General features: G+C 40.3%; 1 protein-coding gene across 1 annotated transcript; it reads left to right on the top strand.

Annotated features, from left to right (window-relative positions):
* Positions 1-2,732: 2,732 nt before the first annotated feature.
* On the top strand, positions 2,733-10,297 carry RERGL (RERG like). The gene is made up of 5 exons (XM_059816936.1): positions 2,733-2,787; positions 2,918-2,974; positions 5,325-5,398; positions 8,598-8,746; positions 9,856-10,297. The coding sequence occupies exons 1-5, from the start codon at positions 2,736-2,738 to the stop codon at positions 10,136-10,138; spliced, it is 615 nt and encodes a 204-aa protein (XP_059672919.1). The 5' UTR covers positions 2,733-2,735; the 3' UTR covers positions 10,139-10,297.
* Positions 10,298-24,722: the final 14,425 nt, after the last annotated feature.

Raw genomic sequence — 24,722 nt, 5'->3', positions numbered from 1 at the left:
GAAAGAATTAAAAAATATCTCTGTATATACACTTATAAAACACAAATGTAGCAGTAATAACAGAAAATGGATAGAAAAGTTTATGAATAAGATTAAAATTAACTATTTTAGAGTGGATATTCAGGTATTCCTTCCATTATAAATTTTCTCAATTTTATTTAGTTCTGGGAAGTGATGGAGAAAGACAGTCTTTCAGAAAAGAAACGTCCACTTTGTTTAATCTTCAATTAAAAGGTAATTTCTCTAATACTTTAAGGACTATGCATACAGAATATACACAACAAACTGTCTCAGTCTTCTTAAGAAACTTTTTTGTATTACTAAAAGAAATAAAAAGTTCCATGCAGTACATTCTTTAACATGGGCGAGACCCTAATTTGGTTATCACATCTGCTGTCTAAGTGAGAGAAGTGTTCATGTAGTTAAGTCCCAGTAACAGGAACAGGAGAGCTGGATTCTGTTTTTAACTTTGTCAAGGTTATAAAATAAGAGTTCGGACAATTTACATCCCAAATACAACATTCAGTTCTGCAGCATTTTATTTTGAACAAGTTGCCACATCCTTAATATTGATGCTTAAGCTTCCTGTACAGTGAAGTCTCTCACGTTCTGATTTTGCTTGCGCTCGCTTGGCTGCAAGACTGTCTGAAACAGTCCCAAGTCTTTCCTCAGTTACTGGGAAATCTCCACTATGGCTGTATCACAGAATTTATTGAGCTGAAACAATGTGATCGTTTCCCTGATCAGTTTCACAACACACCTGCACAAAGAGCTGTGCCGGCCCATCATGCCACAGGGGCAGGAGTGAATGACAGGACTATAATAAGCCAACATTGCCATGACTGAGCAAAGAGCAAAAAAAAAAAAGTCAGGGAGGAGAAAAAGCCAACCTGAGCAGTGCATCTTGAGCACACTCCTTTTTAGGAGTTAATCTCTGTTGTCCTGTACTGTGGACTGTTCATAGGGGTTAAAACTGCATCAATCAGCCTTTCCATGGCATAGTGATAATCTGCACATACTTCAACAGAAACTAAAGTACATTCCCGAACTGTGAGAAAGGAGAAAGCCACGTTCAAACCTCACGCCTCTGCTTAAAAGGAACATCAGAACCATTTATTTAAATCGCCTGCAAAAGTCGCAACCTTGATAATGGGTGCATATGGATAAGCAGTTTTAGACTTTCCTGTTGCAGTGGTTTCAATGTATATGAAATAGTAAAATACTAAGTTGTGCCAGTTTTACCAATATTGACTCCAGTGATCTTGGCATCCTGCTATTTCAAAAACTAATGTTAAAATAGCTATAAAAGGTCAGACTAAAGTTCTTTTTAGACAGTAACTTTTGTCTTGTGAGTGAGCAATAGCAGAAAACTACAAAAAAAACACCCATAGAGCAAGATAAGGGCATCACCTGAACATACCTCCAGCCATTAGCAATTTGTAAGTCAGGGACTTTGGAGCCAAGTTGTGTCTGCATGTTCTTACATACATTTTCCTCCACTAAGCATTTCCTTCAGCTGTAACAAACAGATGTTCAAATACCTTGTCTGCCTCTTTTTTTGAGCTCATGTAAATCTGTTGTATCTGTAATAACCACTAGCAAGCATACTGAAGCAGTGCTTGATTGAAGCATTTATACAACACACAAGTTTCATCAGAAGAGAGTAAAAATATCAGAATAAATAAATATATTCAAGTTGCATAAACCAAATAAAATAAACATGAACAGAGTAAGTATACAAGCGTAACCTGGATGCTAGAGCAGTCTCCTATTCACCAGTGGACTAACTAAACCTGTGCATCCAAGTATTTTGTGCCCTTTCAGAGCCAAATAGCCATTAGAGAGCACTTGGGACCCTCATAATGAAATTGGACATACAGCAGACACAGGGTGTCTTCTGCGGGTTTAGCCCTTTGTGCCCCACCTTCCACATCTGTCATATTTTCTTGCTTCAGAGGAGTGTTGTAAGCCTCAGATAAGCACCGTCCACCACTTAACTTTCAACTTAAATTCAATAAAAACATGCACACGCATAAAAAGGCACGTCCACCTAAGTTTTCGCAAGACTAGAGGTTTAGTGAGAGATGAGAGTTTTGCAACCTGGGGCGGAGAACACCAGAGAAGTGCAAAACACTTATTTTTAGCAAGTTACCTCAGAAGCATTTAAAATAATAAAAGAATCGCTTTCGCTTCTTCACTTTCACATTCCTGGTACAAAAGGATGACAGCCTGAAAACAAACTTACAGCAAGAATAAACAAACACCCCCCTCAGCTGGAGAATGTTTTTTCCTTCTCTCCTTCCCTTTTTTTTCCCCCTTCTTTTCCCTTTTCCTCCTACTTTCTAACCGCTTTGCGCACCGCGAGGCCCGGGGCTGGGAGGGAGGAGAGAAGGAGGTGGCGAGGGACCCGCCCACCAGCCTCACTGGGGAGCACAGGCGCCGGGCCGGGCCGGGCCGGGCGGCGGGAAGGCCGCCCGAGGAAAGTTTGCGCGGTGGGGTACGAGGCGGGGGGATGGAGGGGGCGAGGAGGAGGGCGCCTGTCAAAGATGAAAACTACCGACCCGCCGCGGGGAGCTGTACTTACCGGCCTCGCCGGTGGGGCGGGGAAAGCCGCCGGGGGACGGCGAGGGGGAGCAGGGAGGAGGCGGACTGCTGGGCGGTGTCGCCGGAGGGGCCGCGCCCGGCCCCGGCGGCTATAAAGAAATGGAGGCGGCGGGGCGCGGCCCGGCGGCGGTATGACCGAGGTGAAGCTGGCCGTGCTGGGCGGTAGCGGAGCCGGCAAGTCGGGTAAGGCGGGCGGACCCGGTAACCCCCCCCCCCCCCCCCAGCCCGACTTTACCTCACGTTTGGCGGAGGGGAGGGACGCGGGGCGGGCGGCGGGACCCCGCTAAACCTGGCGTCTGCTTCCCTCCCGCAGCGCTGGCGGTGCGGTTTCTGACCAGGCGGTTCATCGGAGAGTACGCGTCCAACGCCGGTGAGCGCCGCGGGCCGCCGCCGGGCTCGGGGAGGGGTCGGCGGGAGCGGGACCGCCGTGGGGTGTGTGGGGGTGGGCGCCCTGTGGGGCCTTCACTCGGGGCTGTGCGGTGCGGGTTCCCCGGGGAGCGCAAGATGCGACGCCTCAAACGCTTATTTGAACAAGAAATTGGGTAGAAATGCAGTTTCACCGAACTTTTCGGAGAGATTTACGTTTTCGCTTACTTATCAGCGAGAATTCCTGATTAAATATAAGCTTTGAAGACGGGAAAAGGCAAGCCAGGTATCTGTGGAGAGATCACTTAAAACTCCAGTGGTGCACTCGGAGACGGGGGTGGGTGAAGTGCTCGTCGCAAAGCAACTGTGAGGGAATTTAGGAAGGAAAGATAACCAGGCTGCATGTGTGAAGCGCGGGTGGATTATAGTAAGCTTAATCAGAGGGGAGATAAAGAAGAGAGTAAAGAAATAGACTGAAGAAAAAAACCCAACCCCTGTTCTACTGAATATCTCCTTCTCAGCTCTAGAGGAGAGGTGAAACATTGTTTATCGGGCACTACTGGTTAATCAAAGCATAATGCAAAGCCTGCTGCTTTTGCAGGAATGCACTGATTTGATAGCTTTGTGGAAAGCCTTACTGTGCTGAGGATAGAATATCTCATTCATGCCAGAACAAATATGCTGATCCTTAAGACACTTCTAAGATCTTGGAAGATGGCAGAACAGGACTTGAACTTTCACATCCCGGGTAGAAGCACTAGTTAGCTGATCCGCAAACACCTTTGGAAGTGTGCCACCCCAGCTGATGGGGCACAAGAAGTCCCAAAACTTAACAAGTAAAGAAGATTGCTATCTACCTCACTTTCCCTGCTAAAATGAAAGACTTCTTCCAAAAGACTCTTTTTACAAAAATCAGAGTAGCATTCCATGATCCATAAATAAAAAAAAAAGCAGTACTAAGCTGAATTGCATTGGATGTATCCAGATGAACTTACTCTGAAAATAGAGTTATAGCTGTACATAAATGCTCTACCAATGTTGTTACTATACACGGACTGAAAAGACGGTGTGTGTCCCAGATAACTTACATGTCACAGCTTAGACTTTGATAAGGTATGCAGTGCTCTCTGTGCTCCATGTGTGTTCTAAGCCACCTACAACTAAAAACAGGTTTCCTTGTTCTGACGCTCTGATACTGCAAGTATCAGAAAAGGCATGTCAAACTCTCAAAACATTTTCATTTTTAAACAAATGTTTGTTGGAAGGTAAGTTTAGCTCTATTGCTAGACAGGAGGAAGGAGGAGAAAAGTGGGAATAGGAGTGATAAAATACAAGATCATCCTAGAACACCTCTAGTGGAGTCAAAGTATTAATTAAAATTTGTTTAATTATGGAAACCACCAAGGGGCTGTGGATTTGATACCCTGGGATGCTTGAGACTGATAGTTCATCATCAGATGAACTCTTAAGACGTGCATGAAGAATGCTTAAGATGAACATGGTGCTGAGTTGAAGAGGCTCAGTTTCAGAGGCCATAGCCCTTATCTGTGCCCTCATTACATGCAGTTTGACGTGTATTTTCAGTAGCGCCAACACCAGTTCTTGTCTTTGTGGTTCAGTCGCTCTGAGAAATTATACTGTAGACAGCTTGCTGGTGACCAGTGCCGTGGACACGAGTTGGTTACACTTGCTTAGAACAGCCCACTGCTTAAGATAATAGTGATGGTCTGTCTGCACTAGAGTTGCCAGGGTTGCTAGTGCTGCTGGAGAGTCCTAAATCAGAGAACTGACACTACAGAAATATTTTAAGATCTAGTCTAGGGACATGATCCTGTAAATGCTATTCATCTAACGCTACCTAGTATGAGCACTTTTAAAGCACCAGATTTCATAATAATAAACATTATTACCAAATAATGACTTTTGTGCAGAACCAGAACTTACACATACTACTTCCATAATCCTGAACCTTGGTAGTGAGCTAAGTAGTCATCAGCATTTAGCTGATTCTGAGCATTGTGCATCCTTTATTTTGGAAGAGGAAAACTACGGTCTGGAAGTATTAATTGCACCAACGCTTACATGGGAGCACCACAGTGAAGTGGTGTTGGTCAGCCTAAGGGTTTGGGCAGCTCAAGTGCTGAAAAATGAATAGGTTTGTTTCTAGTGTGTGTCCAAAAAAAACCAACCAAAACCCAAAACAACCAAACACAAAAAAACCCAAAACCAAGAAATACCCAAGGAACTAAATTTCCCCTCAGTATTAGCAAATCTCACCTTTGCTACCTTTTCTTTTGACCACCATCTCCAGTCACTCTAATGCTGGTTTTCTTTGAATGCCATGTATCTTTTAGAATGCATCTACACTAAACACTTATGCCTGGATGGGAGGCAGATACAATTGGAAATTTATGACCCTTGTTCACAGGTAAGAATTCTAGAGGGCAAACAAAGAAAGGCTGTTCCTCATTCTACCTGTGTAATGGTAGAAAGAGTTAGGGGGTTACAACCTTTCTGTCTGGTTCTTGGAATTTGTGCTTGCTGTTTTTTTTGAAGAGACTGAAATGTTATAGTTGCTGTGGCTCAGAACTGCTGAGTACTTTCCCATTTCATGGAAGAAGCCCTTCATTGCTTAACTCTTCTGTAAATGCTTTTGCATTTTTGGAATATTGCTAACAGAAATAACTTTTCCCACTTCTGCATTTTATAGGTAAATACAGAGATAAGTTACAGGATTATATGCAGTTTTCTCAAATGCCTGAAATGATGAAATTTAGTTTATAAAGCAAGGAGTTTATTAAATGTCTGTAGAAACGGTCAAAGTAGATAGGCCTGGAAGCAAGACTTGCATTCACAGAACAATCCAAGGAAAGCCATAATGCAGGCTTGTATGTGTTGACAGCTGAACTTTGACAGTAAACCACTTTATTACAAAGTTTTTTGTATTAATTTCTTTCCTGCTATTACAGGAATAGAAAAACTTTGGTACTGTGTAACACATGCAGACCTGGGTAGGTCTGTCTGGCTAATAGCATTAGCTCACAAGTTTCCTTTTTGGGCAGTGATCTTGCTTCTTACCAACTAGGATAATGAATGCTAAAGCCAAAGCACTGACAGTCTGATTCAGACTGGATATTAGGAAAAAGTTCTTTACTGAGAGAGTGGTAACACAGTGGAATAGACTGCCCAGGGAGGTAGTGGAGTCACCCTCCCTGGAGGTATTCAAGGAGCGTGTGGATGTGGCATTGTGGGATGTGGCTTGATGGGCATGGTGCTGTGTGATGTGGGTGTGGTGTGTTGTGTGGTGTTTGTGTTTTTTTTGTAATGGCTGGACTTGATGATCTTACAGGTCTTTTCCAACCTTAGTGATTCTACCTCAGTCTTAAATTCAAGGACTTAAAAACATAACCCTGTGAGCACATAAAATTAACCATCAAACACGTCAGCCTTCCTAGAGACAAACAACAGCATTGTTTGTCCCAGGGCAATGGGGATCCTGAAGTAGCCACTGTGCTGTGTTGGACTATGGAGTCCTCCCTTGCCATACGATCTGTTAGAAGCTACTGTTTTGTGGACTTGTTTTCACCTACTTCAGACCTCTTTCTTAAGCCCACCTGTAGAGTCCACTTATTGTCATATTAAATCCTGTGGCATGTGAACAACTCTTTATTAAGGTATTTGAAACACTGGGAGCAGCAGCTATCTAGGGTAAAGCAGATTAGGCAACATTAGGGGTAGAGACTTTGGTTGCTACTGTTCAGGCACCTTTTTGCTTTTAAGGAGACCAGAGATCAGCTGTGTTAAGGGCAACTACTCTTGCCAGCATTCATTGAGCTTTCTTGCCATGGTTCTTCCTTAGGAACAAGACCTAACTTGAGCTGTTTGCTGCCTTCTGCTGTTCCCTTACTGACTTCTGTTTAGTGCCTGCAGAGGAGTAGACAGTGAGTAGTGGTGGTATTGCTTTCTGTCTGATAGAATTGGTGACTCTAGAAACAGATGGATGGGGTATGGAGGTCCTGTATCCCATGGGAGCTGGGGAAGAAAAGCAGGTTCTGAGAGGAGGTGAAACTAGGGAAGGAAGAGTCCCCATTTTTGTTTCTGCTTCCTGAAATCTTGCTGCCCTCTGAGGCTTCACTCTAGTAGCTGTTCTGCAAAGCTCACTGTCTCTTCATCACAGGTTCATGAGTCCTGCTCATGTACACGAGTCCTGCTTAACTAACTTAATTTCCTTTTATGACAGGCTCACCCATCTAGCTGATCAAAGGAAGCCAGCAGATGTGGGGGTTTTTTGGATTTTAGCAAAGCTTTTGATACTGTCTCTCACAGCATCCTTTTGGTCAAAATGTCCAGCATACAGCTAGACAAGTCCATAATACATAGTGTGAACAATTGGTTGATGGGTTGTGCTCAAAGAGTTATAGTAAATAGGGTTACATTAGGCTGGCGGCCAGTCACCAGTGGGGTTCCCCAGGGCTCAATTTTAGGGCCAGTGCTCTTTAATATTTATATAAATGATCTGGATGCAGGAATTGAATGCACATTAAGTAAGTTTGCCGGTTATACTAAACTAGGAGGAGCTGTGAATTCCCTTGAGGGTAGAGAGGCCTTAGAGAGATCTGGATAGACTAAAGACCTGGGCAATCACCAACCTTATGAAATTTAACAAGAGCAAGTGCCAGATTCCCCACCTGGGATGGAGTAATCCTGGTTATATTTACAGATTGGGGGATGAGAGGCTGGTGAGCAGCCCTGTGGAAAGAGATCTGGGTGTTTGGGTTGATGGCAAGTTGAATATGAGTCAACAGTGTGCCCTGGCAGCCAGGAGGGCTAACCGTGTCCTGGGGTGCATCAAGCACAGCATAGCTAGCCAGTCAAGGGAGGTAATTTTTACCCATCTTGGGTCACATGGTTTTGATGGCTGCTGCCAAATCATCTGCGGGGATAAGCTAATTTAAAATAGTTTTGAAATTACATTCTTTAGCTTAATGGGACAGTTTGCAGCTGTTGATTTCTAGAAATCGAAGTGTAACACTTTCTGGGGGTGAAGGGACTCAAGGACTGGTACAACACCATTATCACTTGTGTGACTCCTGTCACAAGTTTTATTAAAGTCAACTTCAGCTTGAAAGGAGTTTTATTTTTTTTCCCAGCCTTGTAGGAATTTATCCTATGAGTAAATACTGTTTCAGACTTGAACAATGCAAAGAAGAAACTGAAGAAATGAGTGGGAAAGAATTTTTAACAAATTAAGCTCACTGCACTCAGAATATTAGGAACATGAAGACAGCTATAACCAGAAACAGCACAAATACTGGTGGCTCCTGTACGTTTCATTCTCCTGTAACTCTGCTGAATATTCAGCATAAGCAATGGCTGCACACGTTATGCAATTTTACTGCTTAAAGCGTAAATGTTTCATAATGAATTTGTTGATGATCCAAAGTGCCATCTGTAGTGATGGTTATTTGTTATGCTCTTGGAATTCACCTGAATTCAATGCCAGCACCTAGCCCTATTAATATCTTTTGCAAAAAAAGATACAACATTCTCACATTCACAGCGACAAAGAAAATGCTCTGAGGTGACAACAGTAACATTCTTTTTGCATGTGAATTTGAACTTTTCAGGCACAGTGGGGGAAGCTCTCCTTCACAGACGAGCTCCACTGGGCTGATGGATTTATCATTGTTTATGACATCAGTGACAGAGCATCATTTGCATTTGCAAAAGCATTGCTGTACAGGATCCGAGAATCTCACACAGGAGCTTGTAAAAAGTAAGTGGCATTATTTTTGTTTCCCTCAGCAAACATCCAAAAAAGCTGAGAACATTTCTGTGAGCTGTAGGCATCCTAGCAGCAATTAAAATCCAGCAGCATCCTAGTGGCATAACACAATACCGACAATAAGGTACCTGAAGGTAAACTGTATTGCAAATTGCAATCTATTTCACTGTATCCAAAGCCAAGTACATGAGGATTTTTGTTCTTATTTCTTACAGCACTACTATTAATTGACACAAATCTGTCTGCTGTGATTTACATAGGTAAAAAGGTGGCATAGCCAGTCTATGCTTTTACTCCCCTACTCTATTACCAATGGAGATGCACCAATGTGGGGGTTGAAGAAAGCATTTCCCACAATAAATGAATCTAATACCATGAATGTCTCTTAAACTGCCTTTAGTGGTGACCCCAACATTATTTGTGCATGTGGGTGACCTTATGGTAAGAAACGAACTACTTACTTTCAAAAAGAACCACCAAAATTGCAAGTCTGAGTACATATGGTGGTGTGTATGCCTGTATCAGTGAGCTGAGGTGCTTTCTAAATAAATGACAGTGAAATCCTTTCCTTGTATCAGAAGTGGAGTTAAAAAAAAATACTTTTCTGTCTGTTTTACTGCTGACCTTTCTTAATTAAGGTTTCTCTGGAAGGAGTGTTTTTAGCAAAAGCTTGGAATTAGGATTCCTGTGTTTTCTTCTGAATTATGGCACTGACACATCTCTTTGACTCTATTCTTTTATCTACAAATGGAGATAATGATCAGCTTGCTTCTTCATGAAGTCCAGGAGCTGACGATATACTCAGCAGTATGGAGTATGAAAACTGCAGTGGATGAAAAACACATGAATTCACTGAGTAGAGGAACCAAATGAAAACTTACTGATAGAGAATAGCTTGCCTGGACAATCCTTTGACATTTGACTATGGCAAATGGAAAACTGTAACTCTACCTGGCAAGGTTAGGGGTTGGTTTGTTCTTTTGGGTTTTTTGCAATGCCCATTGTCCTGCACATACATACTTTTCATACAGTATATAGAACAGCATACAGCACAGTATTGTAATACATCTTTTCTCTAATCAGAACCATTTTGATTTCAGAATGATCGAGTCATCGGTATTTTTGGTTGGTAATAAACAGGATTTATGCCACATGAGGGAAGTTGGCTGGGATGAAGGACAAAAGCTGGCAATGGATAACAAGTGCCAATTCTGTGAACTGTCTGCAGCAGAACATTATCAGGAAGTTGTGGCAATGTTCACAAAAGTCCTGAAGAATGTCACCTCAAATCTCAAAGTGAAGGAAAAGAGAAGACCAAGTGGATCAAAGTCAATGGCCAAGTTAATCAACAATGTGTTTGGAAAGAGAAGGAAATCTGTGTAAAAGATGGTTAGTCTTGAAGTAGGAATAAGCTGAAATAATGGAGCACAGGCAGCTCTTGTGATTCAGTCCATTTCCTCCAAAGGTCAATCTCTGGAGGAGTAAGACAGTAGAAACCAAAGGCAGGAGATACTATTGTCAAGTGGACAGGGTCTAGACCTAGAAGATCTGACCTTCTATTTCCAGTTCTACTACAGATTTACTGTGTTAGGGCTATGTCACTTAAATTCTAAGATGCTTCTCTCACCCTTTATATCATAAGGTCTTCAGAGGGGAGTTTTAATCTGTATTTATTCAACACCAGCATGGTCTTGGATAGAGCTTCTAGGTGCAACTGAAGTATAAACAGTTATTTCCAGTAAACTCAGCCTTGCTGATAAAAATCCTACTTCAGAATTCTGAGAAGTAGTTAGTTGTTCTGTAGTGCAAGAACACTTGCGCTAAAGAAAAGCAAAATAGTGCTGCTGTATGTGTTAATGTATTTGTATTTAACTCAAGGAAGGATGGCTCAGATCATCATGTGCCTAAAGGTGCCTAGCACCTGCTGAAATTCATATGAATTAAATGCTTAGACACCAAATCTACAAAAGGTATTTACCTGCAAAGCAGCCTTGCAGAGGCACCAGAAGTAGGGAAGCGGATAAACAAAGCAGTATTGCCTCCTGTTTCAGTTTTTTTTTTGAGTGGTGAAAGAAAGTAGAGAAGGTTGAGGAGGGTAGGAACTGAAATGTTAGTCAGTGAGCATTGGACTGTTTTGGCAAGGTCATTGTTTATGAAATAATTTTATGGCTAGGGCCAGTGTAAGGCCAATGTAACATCTTAGGCTGATCCCTTTCACAGAGCAGTTTTTGTGGACTGTAACAAAGCTTCCTTACCTGTAAGGTAGATGTGCCTGTTCAGTTTTAGATGGGAGTAGAAGCTTGGAAGCACATGGACTGGTAAAGAGCACAAGTTCTTTAGGATGTCTGCCTGAATGTAAAGGTCAGCCTGCTGGTAAGACCTGTGCTCCTAACTTGCATAGAGTGTTTTTCCTAAGGACCAATGTTTTTACAAGTAGTCATCGCTATGGTATTGAAATGCCACTTGAGAAAGCACTAAGGAATAGGTTAGCTACACTTTTCAAATGCAGTTATTAAACATCAGAGGGGTCTAAATATGTTGTCAGTTGACATTCAGAGCTCTTACTGTAGACTTAACTAAATAAGGGCTTAGCCCAGTGTGTTTGAAAGTGCTGTGCTCATACAGAAATGATGAAAGGAAAGAGAAATGATCTGAAGATGAATTACTGCCTCCTTCCAATTCCAGAGGACAGCTGGGATTCAGTCTTTGTAAGTTGCTGAGTTGAAGCCTACTTCTGCTCTGAAATTTTACCTGCATTCAAACTAGTAAGATTAGTTTATTAGTCACAGCAGAATACTGATTATCCAATGTCTACCCCCAGAAGATATCATAAAAAAGTTATATAATCTTAGCATTACTGTTGTAAAATAAAAACAAAAACACATTTTAATAATTGTTGACCAAAGATCACTTCCTTTTTTGAAGGAAAAGATACTGTTTATTTCACTTGTTTTAAGACTACAAATACTGGAATATTAATATCTATGAGGCTAAACTTGAAGACTACTCATGTACACCCTTCAGCTTTCCAACACACATGGCATTCCAGAACTACTAATAGACTGTTGATCTGTCAGGTAGCTGTATCTCACTAGCTTTAGCATTGCCAGATTCAAGAACTCTTACCTGTATTTACTGCTATGGTATTAAATAAACTGGATATGAGATTGATGTATTAATGCTTTTTTCTTTACTGTGGTATAAAGCTACAGACTTTCTGTTTTGACTACTGTAAAAGTGAAGCACCATGCAGATCTGGAATTCAAATTAGAAAAAGTAAATCTGGGAATCAGACACCTGCACAAAAGAGAGCTTCTGTGTTTTCTGTACACAATGAAGAAGCCTTCATGTACCTTTATACAGTGAGCAGCAGAGAACTTTTTAAGAAATTCTTTACCCTTTAAAGATTTGTTAAGACAGCCACAGAGAAGCTAATTAGTTTTTATTTGCTCATATTAATGGGAATGTGGACTTCCAGATAGGTGGAATCTGCAGTATAACCCACAGTTTTCCTTCCCTTTCTGTCCAGATGGGGGGGTAAGTGTTGTAACACAGTGGCTGTCTTCTGGCCCGTGTGCCAGCTGAAACAGTTGCAGGATGCATTTAGACTTAAGCATACTAAAGCACCGAGTATAGACATAATTTGATGTTCTTAGGATTTCACTTGTCTTTTACTACTGGTAAGTGCAGATGAACAAGAGTGCAGAATTTGGGAAGGAATTAAATTTACAGCAGTAAAACAGATATACCTTCTCCTTTTCTGAGTGTATTTTATTAGTATTTATTTTTTTAAAAGTGAAGGTCTTTTAAAGAAAAATGAGATGCTTAAAAGACTGATATATATATATACACACATTGCTAAGTGTTCTTGGAGTTTTAACAGTGAAGATAATATATTACTGGCTCAGCCACATTTGAAAATGCAAGCAAGAACCCTGCTTGTATAACAAAGTAAATGATGTAACTGATGTTTGATGCACATCCTTGACAGTAACATCACCTAGAGCATATTGGACTCATTGAAGAGAGTGGAAATGGAGCTATTGGTATTGCCATGGATTGCTTAAGCATATGGCCCCACCCTTTCTCACAAAAAGATTTTGAAATTGCCATACAAGAGTTAAAAGTTTCTTGCTGTCATGTCTGGAAGTCCTTGTTTATATGAACTTTCTAGTTTCAGTAAAATTTTGCCTGAAAAAGGCACTCAGAATTGATATTTTTTTTTCTCCCTGTCTTCAACTTTTTTTTACTTTAGAAACATTGATGTAAAAGCAAAGAGATTCTACTGAAGTATAAAGGTAATAGCCCCCAGCTCCCAAATGCTATCTCTCAGCAAGCTTTCAGGTGGTTTTGAAGCTCTTTCTCACTGTAGTTTTGAAATAAACAATCAAGGCAAACACAACTTCAGCTCCTTTTTCTGCTGTCATGTTTGTATGCATTAAATGCTTTCTTTTTGTAAATCCCACTATAGTCATATTCACAACAGGGCAGAGGGGAAAATGTCACAGAAAAAAGCATAATACTCCTGGAAGAAGGAATAGTTAAGTGCAGTATGGATTAGACCAATGAAACATACTGTTTCTTTCTAATATATTTAACTCAGGCTAGCAAAAAAGGTGGATCATAAGTTTTGATGCTGTGCTATACTGTGAAGACAAAAGTAACTACCATAGTTTTTTTAGCCCATTGCTAGAAACTGATTTCTAAAGTAATTATGAAGGGTGAACATGGAAGCGCAAAGACCTTGTGAGTCATGCAGGGACAGTCTTGTTGCTTTCCTTTCTGTCTCTCTGACTACACTGCTTCAAAGATGGTGCACCAGTAGATATTTGAAGATGTCTGATCCTGGCATTCTGTCCAGCCAGGAGGCAGAGAGAGGAACAGATGCTGTGGCTATTGCTCTGAACAGATATGATGCTCTCACTGACAGCTGGGTCCAGATCACTCAATGGTATTTTTAAGAGGGTGCACTGTAAAGAAGATGGTATTATGAACACCACTCAAAACAAAACTAAAATGCAGTAAAATATCAAAGAATACACTAACTTTCCATCAGGATGCCTGCTGGAGCAGGTGCTTTAGATTAATGAAGTTTTCATACAGATCTACTATGCTTATGGATATAGGAACAAACTCCAGCTCTGATTAATATGCTTGAAAGGAATCCTTGCTAAGAAATACATTAAAAAAAAAAAAAAAAAAAAAAAAGAAACAGACTACCAGGCTACTAGAATAATCCAAAGCAATATTAAACTGTACTCTATATTGAAAAAAACAAACCTTCTACCTCCTTAAACCTGTGCACAGGAACACAGGCCTCTTTCATTGCTTTAACCTGCCCATGGAGAATAAACACAAGGGGAAACTAAATTTTAATGTGTTCTTTAGCCAGTTTGAAAAGCAAATCCTTTGTTTACATGCCTAAATGTGGGTCTGGGCACCTAACTGTCAACTTCTGTAAGTTTTGAAACTTGATTTTGATTTTTCCATAAAGAAGCAGTGCTGTAAATGCCTGGGTTTGGGGGGTTTTCCCCCACAATTGATATTATGTGAGACAGGCAGGCTATTCTGGGTAGGAAGTTATTTTTAAACAGACATTACTCTTTTCTAGAAACAGACTGTAAGTTTCTGTCTTCTTTTAATTGCTTTACAAAGTAAATTGAGTCCCTCTGGTTATATAATTAATATCCACGTTTGGCCCTATATATTTGACATGACTTGAGCCATTTACTACCACATTCATTTTTTAAGACTGGCTAGGAGTTCACATATGCGTTTAATTCCTGATGAACTCTGTAAAACATACAGAGGTTTTCCAATGGAGGACTCTAGCAGTACAGAGACGTAAGTAACTACAAGTGAGACAAGTGGAGAACGGAGCTGTTATCATGGGGCTTGAGCCAATAATCTAAGCAGGTCTGTCCCCTCATACACTCCTATGTTTATATTCAGCAGCAAAATGGCATCGTATCTATATTACATAATGCATTTTACTACTTGAAATAAATATAAAGGAAGCAGAAATGAAAACATTTGACCTTAAAATTATAGGTATTGTGGTATTTCTTTTTTAATAGACACAACATTTTAAGTAGGTTTCACACAGATTTTTACTTGTTTTTTTTTTTCAAAAGCTATTTCTAACTTTTCAGTCGAGTTCCCTCCCAGAAGCAACTTTATTTTAAAGATGCTGTGAGCCTCTGAAAGTTCAACAATCTTTTGCTGACTGCCTTTTAAAAGCAACACGCTGCTTTTAATGAGGAGAAACCCGACAGCTTTACTGCTTCTAACAGCTCCCTCTCGTGGCTTTTTGCTCGTGCTTCATCCTCCTCGGTGAGCAATGAAGCCTTTTAGCTTCTCCTTAGGTTGACACTTCAATGCTAATAAACCCAAGAACGCTGATCACAAAGTACAGGTAAAAAAGATCCTTCCTTCCAATACTGTAAAATTCTGCTATCGATTATGCTGAGCTTAACAATATGACATTTCATAGGCTTCATTTGGCAGCGTCCTTACTAATAAAACTGCAAATGTTGGTAAGGTTTTTCTCACGACTGACAATACTGAGCTCAGCTGTTTCACTGAAATAAAGTTCAGCTATCTCGTCTAAGATGCTGAAAGGTTTCCTGTTAACATACCGTCCATGCATATTAATATCCTCAAGAATGGCTTGAAAGCTTCTATCGTTTTTCCAGCTAGACCTATTGGTCTGATAAGAGGTCTGACCTCCACCTTGTCTTTCTACAGCTTCATGAAGGTATTATCCCCAGAACATGACAGGGAGACATGGCAGGGAGCTAAGGCAGAGTTAGGCAAGTGTTTCTTCTCTTATCTGTAAGCTGTAGTACAGATACACTACTTCAATCTTTAAATGAAGAAGGTCACTGACTGGAAAGACTCCAAGGTTGGATTCACCTGGCTCAATATGGAGGTCTTCTAGATTCCCATCTCAGCTAGATGCCTTTCTCATCATCAAGGTGATGCCTCAAATAACATAGATGGATCATGCTCCAAAAGGCATTAAACTCTCCACTGACTATAAAGGTAATTAGGTTTGGGGATCTCTAAAGTTAGGTGAGATGAATCATGTTCTATATATGGCCCCTTGGGGCCCTTTGCTAGCTATTTTGCCCTTCATCTTCAGCCCTACAGAGCCCATCTGTCCTACTTTACAAAGTCAATTGAGTCCCTATGGTTAGACAATTAACATCTACCTTGAGCTGACCATTGGGTCATTTAATGCTAAATTTATTTCATATGATTGATCAGGATGCTGGATTATATTTGATCCCTGCTGAACTTCATGAAACCAGCTGTCACATGTTAAATTAATGGATGAACTGGCAGTGAAGCCGAGGATAAGTTAACTGAGTACTGCCACAGATTGCTTCCAAGCTAGGTCATTAAAAACTAGCTAGCAGACCTTGATGCTTCACTGCAGTCTGCAGCAAAGCCATATTTTAAATCCTTGCCTATGGTAACTCCAAGAGCCTAAGGTGGACCAGAAAGTCAGGTCTCCTGACTCCCAAGCTAGTGATTCAACTAATGGGTTGTTTTCTGACTTGGAAAATACGTTTCAATAATTTGTGTGTGAGCAAAGATACTAGCTCACTTTGTGACTTACTCTGATAGCAATTACCAGCCATATGGAATGAACCAAGATCAGCATAAAATCTCTGCATCATTTATGCCTTGATTTCCCGTTGAATGTCCTCCTCTTTGCAACTGGAGGATTTTCCACCAAATGGCTCTAATCTTAAAATATTTCATTAAACAGGAAGTTTAACTAAACAACAAAGTTGTTCAGTGAGCTATTCCCTTTAGACCACTGATGTGAGGCTACAGTCACACCAGTTTCTCATCACATCTCCAGCTATTACAGCATTAGAGTACCCAAACAACAGCATGAGAAGCCCGGAAGTATGCATGTTGCTGACGGACCAGATGGCTGCTGATATAGAGTATATGCAGCAGCTGAATTGTAAATGCCTTTCCCTCACTGAGAGTGCTAATCTCGGCCTCTGCGTTATATTCTGAGACTTTTTCATGAGTCTTAGGGGAAGACAATGCATTTTGAAAACTTCACTTCTTCTTTCAAATTTGCTTGATATTTACTAACAGATTCAGAAGTTGTTAGTGGAAGAATGTACTGACAGGGCAGTTCAGGAAAGGTTCGATGGGTATCTAGGCTGGAATCTAGGCTGAAATAGTATTTTACGCTTTTTTTCCCCCTTATACAGTTAAATTGGTAAAATATAACAGAAATTGCTTCATAGTTTCTTCCATGTGAGATATCACCAGGGTAGCATCTTTTACTTTGCAACAAGATGGCTGCATGTAAAAAAACCTAATTTAAACACAATTCTCACCTACAAGAATGGATTATTAGAAATGTGTCTTGCTGACATACAGCTAGGCCTCATTCTTCAAATTCTTTGCATGAAAATGCCCTCTGAGTGAGCTTTCCTACTTACTAATGACGAGTCACATAGGTGAAGCTACTTGCCTAAAGGGTTCTTATGATTGCTGGGCTGATCTAAATGGATGCACAATTATATGATTAAATACAACAACATTTTTTACTAACTACATATAATTTTGGCTGTCACTCAGAATTCAATTGCATTAGATGATTCAATAAATCACTGAGGTAGTCTGGGATGTGTCCTATACAGACCTTAGGGAATACTGCAAATACTGAGCTAAATCACATAACTTATCTGAGACTCAAATGGAAAAGCTTTACAAAGGAACTAATCTATATTCATCTTTTACAATGTTTGAAATGTCCTTCTGTTTGCTTGCATTGCATTTTTGATCATTAATACAGATTTACAAACAAATACTATTGTGCATGTAGGTGTTTCTCTCTTTAAGCACCCAGGGTGCATCCAGTTTAGTCTATATTAAAAAAAAGGCCAGTGTATACAAGGTTGCCTGTCCTGAATGGCCCAATCTGGCTTCACAGAACTAGTTAAACTAATTTTTTTTCCCATCTAGCCATTAAACAGTGCCTCCAAAGAGATTTTGTCTTTACTGCTGTAAGTCTCCTAGGAGCCACATCAGCTCTGCTCAGCTTAGCAAGTTACTCTTTCTCCTTTCTTGTTTTCTTCTCAGTCCAGCTTCAGCCTCTGGATCTTATTGTGATTAATTCAGCAGCAGAGGCTATGTACACTCCAATTACTAATACATAGAACCGATACATTACAGCCTATTATCATGCTCTGATCTATTTTTAACATAATGCACTGATACTTGTCTGGGGAAGCGAGGGACGTGGGGGAAACATTTCCCTCGCTCTTCTTGTTCCTTATGCACACATAAATGAGTATGTGATAAATCTGCTCTGGTTTTGGCAATCTGTACTTACATACTCAAATACAGGTATACCCAAATGGAGGTCAAAGTAGGGCAACATATACAACACTTTAAATATGTATCCTAGCACTTCTCAGGCACAAGTCACAGGACAAATAGATAACAAAGGCCATGTATCAGAACTCCTGCATTTCCACTGTGGCCACAGGGTACGTACACTTATATGCAGAACAGGAGAGAGACAGGTGTTGGTCTAAGAGACGTTCTGAAGATTGTTCATAAGAGGACACCATAGCCAGCAACACTCTCCCCTGCTATTTACCAGTAATTTTTTCTTCCTATTACCCCAAATGAAAGGATTGGTTTTGCACCAACTCTATTTGGTCACTGATTGCTTACTAGGCGATACTCTGAGCCAAAATTACCATCCAAGTAACACAGACATATTCCACAAGGGTCCTCTTAAGAATCACGTGAAAACCGATCTAAGCTAAATTTGAATGAGCAGGTTAGGAGTTAGAAGCAGTCCAGCCCAATCTTAGCTGTATTCTTCACAGCAGGTATGCACTCAAAGGATTGGGACGGTGCGCTAATAAATAAAGCACTTGTGTCATTGGTTCCGCCCTGCTTTTCTGAAATTGACATTTTTCCAGATCCGCAGAGCTACCTTATACCTTTGGAAGGAATACGCACAGAGCCTTTAGTCCAAACCCTCTTTTTCCCCAGCTATCTCCCTTCCTTTGCCCAGCTGAGTGGAAGAAATGCAAGCTTTTGGTTTTAATTTCACTAAACTCGGGGTCAAATCCTGCTTGCTGTTGTTCTGGAACAAATGCAGAATGACTTCAAATTTACAGTGGTACAAGTAAGAACTAAATTATGCCTTGAAAATTCATTTAAAAATCTTTCAGACACCTAAACAGATGGATAAATCAAGCACAGATTCTCAGGTCAACCTCTACCAGAAGCAGTCTCTCATCTGACTTACGGTAGAAGTAAGATGCTATGATAGCAGCTAACAATAGAAAGTGAGATACAGTAAGGGAGGGGAATATTTTTCCTTATCAAACTCACTTGATTTAATACAAGGCATGCAAAATTAATGATGGCTTTGAGTGATACCTGTATGTTTTATAGGTTTATAAATTGGTTGTAGTAAAATCTTATACATCCTATATCACCAGGTATTGTTTCAGCCTATTACAGGAGATATCTATCTAGAGTTGACTGAATTGTATTAATCTGATCCTAGTTTAATGATGCCTTAACATTTTTATGGGAGAATTTAATGTTTGCAATATCCATGTTCCTTATTTGAAAGTGTGACTTATAGGTTCTCATCTTCCTTAAATTATGAAATCCTTCAGCTAATAAAGGAAAATGATTATGGTTTGCAAAAAAGGCAAAGTCATTTAACAATCCATATAACTGTCTATTGTAGGTCTTTGCATAATAATTGTAATTTAGCTATTAGGAGTTCTAAAGGCAGTTATCAGTCATATGCCGCAATTTTGAGGAATAAGGGAAGACTCAAATTATTTAAGGGCTTTGTACTTTCCAAAGGGCAAAAAAAAATACAGCAGAAATCAATAATACTTTTAGCAATGAAAAAATATGTTATACTGAAATAACCAGTTGTTGATGGCAATTTTTCTAACTGTCCAATATTAAAATTTTCAGCTTTCCACCATTTCACTGTCACAAAAGGATCTTCATTTTATACAGAAAGCCAAGTTAGGAATTGAACCTGCAATTCTTGATGTCCAGGATTTTCCATTTTCACCCTAGGTACATGAAAAGAGGTGATCAAAGACATCAGATGGACTGTAAACCTGGTTTTTCACGTTGAAATAACTATCTAAAGTTAACTTCATATCTAGGGTATATCTCAACTATTTCCTTCACTGATGAGGAAACTGCACACTTGAATACAGCTTAGCTAACTGCATGTGCTTTCATATTTCTTGCAATGTGGTCAAGCCTCTGCAGCTATAAGATTCTCTTTTAAGATCCCAACCCTCCTTCCTCCAACTCCCAGCTGTCCTCAGTAAGAGCTGTACCAGGGAGGTGGCCACCTGGCTGAGGTGGCCACCCTCACCTCAGTCCCTATGAAGATTATGTAGCAAGTCTTCCCTAGAAGCCATTTCCAGACACATAAAGGATAAGAACATGACTAGGAACAGCCAGTACATATTTACCAAGGAAAAAATTGTTCCTGACCAACCTGATCACTTTCTGTGATGAAATTAGTGTCTATGTGGATGTAGGCAGAGCAGTGGATGTAATTTACCTTGAATTTCGCAAGGCTATTGATACATTCAAAAGCACATTGGAGAGATGGACTAGACAGGAGAACAATGGAAAATTGGCTGGATGGTCAGGCTCAAAGGATAGCGCTCAGTGGTTCAAAGTCTAACTGGGGCTGGTTTCTACAGGCATTTTTCAGGGGCTGATATTGGGACTGACACTACCTAGCATCTGCATTGACAGCCCTTGCAACAGAGAACCTACCCTCAGCAAGTTTGTGAACAACACTGAGTGCGGGGCGATGGCTGAGACACTGCGAGGCTGCCATTCAGAGACACCCCCTGGAAAGAGACAGAGACAACCTGAAGGACTGGGCTAACAAGGAGCCTCATGAAGCTCAGCAAAACCAATGCGAAGTCCTACATATAGGATGCAATAGCTCCAGACAACAGTATGGGCTGGGGACTGAGCAGGTGAGAGGGCAACTCTGCAGAAAAGGAGTTGGTGGTCCTAGTGGACAAGTTGGACGTGAGTCAGCAGTTTGCTCTTGTCACTGTGAAGGCCAACTGCATCCTGGACTGTGTTAGTTAGAACACAGTCATCAGATTAAGGAGAGAGCAGATTGCCCTCTACCTGGCACTTGTGTGGCTGCTTCTGGAAGACTGTGCCATTTCTGGCCCTCCAGGGCAAGAGAAACAGGCTGGAGTTAGTTCAACACAGGGCTATGAAGATGGTTAAGGGGCTAGAGCACACGATGTGAGCAGAGGCTGAGGGAAATGGGTTTATTTAGCCTGGAGAAGAGAAAGTTAAGGTGATATATAATTGCCCATTTCAGCTACCTACTAGGGTACTACAGAGAAGACAGAACCAGCCTCTTCTCAGAGGTGCACAGCAAAAGGACATGGGTCAACAGATACAAGTGGCAGTAAGGGAAATTCCAACTGGCTATAAGGAAATAAATTAACAATGAGAGTGGTTAAGCATTGAAACAAGTTTCCCAGAAAAGTTGTGGAACCTCTGTCCTTGGAGATATTCAAAACTTGATTGTAAAATGCTCTGAGCAGCTTGATCTAACTCTAAAGTTAACCTTGATTGGAGCAGGGATAGGACTAGATGACTTACAGCTATCTTGTCCAATTATATGAGTCTGTTACATACATCCTTCCTTTGCTCACCTCTCAGAGCTGCAGTGGAGATAGCATAGCTTCTAAGCTCCGAGCTGGTGGGAAATTTCTGCCTGTCTAAAAGAAAGCCAGTGAGCTAGAAGGATACTTTCTGTAGACCACCTGGTCTGACAATACTGACAATCACTGGTAAATTCTTAAGAATAGTCATGGAGATGTGTCTGGTTATATGACAGCTACAAACTTCTTCCTCTTCCTTGCAATATCCTGTTGCAAGGATATTTATAAAGAATTTCACTGCACTCTTAATGAAAGCTAAGACGACCAGATGAAAATGATTTGAATGAGTATGTCTTAACAAGTACAAAAATAAGAATAGCTAGAATATAAATTATTATATGATATTTGAAAAAACATTGTGATAGAGTAACTCTGCCTTCACTTCAGCTCTGACATTTGTCTTCCAAACACAGTCTTCTCCCACTCCACTTAGATTTGGTATATAGCATATTTTTTGCAGCAGACCCGGAGGTCAAGACAGAAAATTGACAGATGTGCCAGGCACACAGCTACTAACAGGCATTGTAGCATGCGGTATCCAGAATGAATGCAAATCTTTACATTTGCCAACTACCTATAACACAAAGCACCATTTAACAGACCAAAATATAGACCAACAGAAGCATATTTTGAGTACCTCCTTTACACTCTATATTTACTATATTGCTAACTATCTGTTGTTGGTAAATGCTGACCACCTTGCACACCAATTGATTTTTGCAATGACAGCATCCATTTTTTAGATGGATCTGCAGAACATGCTGAGAAAACAAGTGGTAATGGCCCGACGGAAAATGCATTACTTCTGTGAATTGCTCATCTTTAATTCACTCAAAATAGGTGCAAAACACACAGGCAAGTTAAAAAGAAAGAGGTGCCAGGTTAGTAAAGGTGAAGAAAAAAATAAGCTGTTTTCATGCATCCTGTGGATGTTAACTCCTTTGAGAAAAGTGGCTTTGAAGAGTCAATTAGTTTCTTATCTCTTAAGAATTATTTCACTTATTGTTACAAAAGGGTCTGATCTATCTCTTTGAATAGATATTGTCTGCTTACATCAAATCCAGAAACTGCTTTAGGAAAAGTGTTCTGGATGTTGTATGTCCTTAAAAAGCCCCAAACATCAACAACAAAAAAACCCAAAGAATAGAAAACTTTCTACTTTGAATTTAACATTTAAACTATTTAAAAGAGACCAGCTAATGCTGTCTGTGTGGGAATTAAGAAATAAAACAGTTTCTAAAGGAAAGCCTTTGATAAAAGCACGGTTACAGTAAAAAAAAAAAAAAAAAGCTCTTAAAGTGTCACCTTTCTATTCAGAAAAACTGTTCCCAGTGGCTCCCTAAAGCATATCAGCCCTTGCTGCCTCAAAAGAGCTTTTGTAGGATCCTCAGACAATTTAAAACTACACAAAGTTCTCAAGTCCCCAGCAGGTGTGACTAGGATGCAGACAGGCACTTCCACCCACTACTCGAGTACTTCTGAGAGCAGTCTTCCAAATTGTCCTTTGCTGTACTCATTTTTCATAATCCTCTGTTCACTTGCATTATTCTTGTTGCGGTGAATCTCATTTATTTTTTCTCAGATGATTAGCAGCAGTCTTCTCAGCAAAGATGTCAGCACTAAAGAAATTAGGAATAAGTACAACACACATCATCTTGGCAGCACAACATCTAGAGAACGTGTTATGCAAGATTTAGTTGGTGAGAGACTTGATCCCAAGATGCTGGAATCACTGAAAATCTCCTGACTGGTGTCAAGGTGCTGTGCATTGGCTCGCATAATGTCAGGTTCAATGAAGGGTTACAAACAACCACAGTCTTTCCTTCTACTTTATGGAAAACTGTATCTGGGTTTCAGTGGGGCTTTCCATTAGTGACCTCTGAGTAATTTATGGCAAATAGTGTTAAGAGTTACTTTTACCTTATTTACAGCATAATAAGTTGTTAGAGAGAGCTACTGAATGCACATCTTAAAACTCAACTGTTCTATGATTTAGGCTAATATAATACACCATTGAAAGCCGATTACTTTAGTTAGTTAAGCCATAAAGCTCCATTTAAATATGACTAGTAAGAAACTGGGCTATTAATAATAATTATCGCAAATGTCACTGATTTCAGATTATAAAACTTAATAGACTATCACCATTAAAACATGTGCTCTCCATAATTACACTGTGTACCAACTTGTGCTTGATTCTGTCTCTGTGAATCACTTCAACACTCTTTTCAAAGAAGAAAACAGGTGTTTTCTAGGCAGTTGGAGAGAGATTTAAGGGAAGAACCCTTTTTCTGTTCAGGGCTTTGAGACAGAAACAGAAGAGAAGTCTAAATATTTTCCTTATTGTAAACACCTGTGTTAAGCCTTGACTTGTGTGTTTTCCTTTATCAGACAATCTTTATGAAGCAAAGCATAAAGCATTTTATGAATGACATCTTAACCAGTTCTTGTGTTTCTATAGTCTGAGCTTAAATGACAGGCTTTTAACATTGGATAGCCCCAGAATGCAGGACAGACCTGGCATTTGTGCTACGTTTCATTTCACAGCACAGCAAGAGAATGTGTAATTGGCCTCATCAGGTTCTGTCAGCTGACCCTTTCTCTTTTCCCTAATTTTTTTCTTCCAGCTTCCTCTGAGTGTCACAGATGGGTAGGTAAAGGTGAGCTAAAATACAACATGAGAATGTCAAATGATAGACTCAGTGCTCATCCTAATTTCAAACACAGAACGGCTCTGGCAGAACAAAGTGCTGTAACAGGAAGAATTTTTTCTGCTTTCTGACTATTCTACAGAAGAAATACTTAGAAGCTCTAGCAATGGGCAGAGAAAGAGATGTGGGAAATATAGACTATCTGTTAAATTGTAGATCCAGGTTCTGGAAAGCAGGAAACACAGATTCTGCATAGAAATACGTGTTTCAGAATGCCCAAGCACATGGAAGCCCAGCACCTCACTTTTCAAGCGACTAAGGCCTGAAGTCTTTTATGAAAAGGGGGATTAGCTGCTGTGAAAACATACCACCGTGAATCTCTTACAGCTGCATGCCTCAGTTTCCTAGTTTGCAAAATCTGTGTGCTAGTTCAAATGTCGCTTTAAATAAGGCTTGGAAATGTTCAGCTTAAAACATGCCTCATGTATACAAACACTTGCCATATTATTACTCACAAAATTGGCAAGTTGTTAATATAAAATAAATGAGGCTCAAAATTATGCTATAAAG

This window comes from Gavia stellata, chromosome 4 (assembly GCF_030936135.1).
Source record: "Gavia stellata isolate bGavSte3 chromosome 4, bGavSte3.hap2, whole genome shotgun sequence".
NCBI lineage: Eukaryota > Metazoa > Chordata > Aves > Gaviiformes > Gaviidae > Gavia > Gavia stellata.
This window is presented reverse-complemented; position numbering and strand designations above follow the sequence as displayed.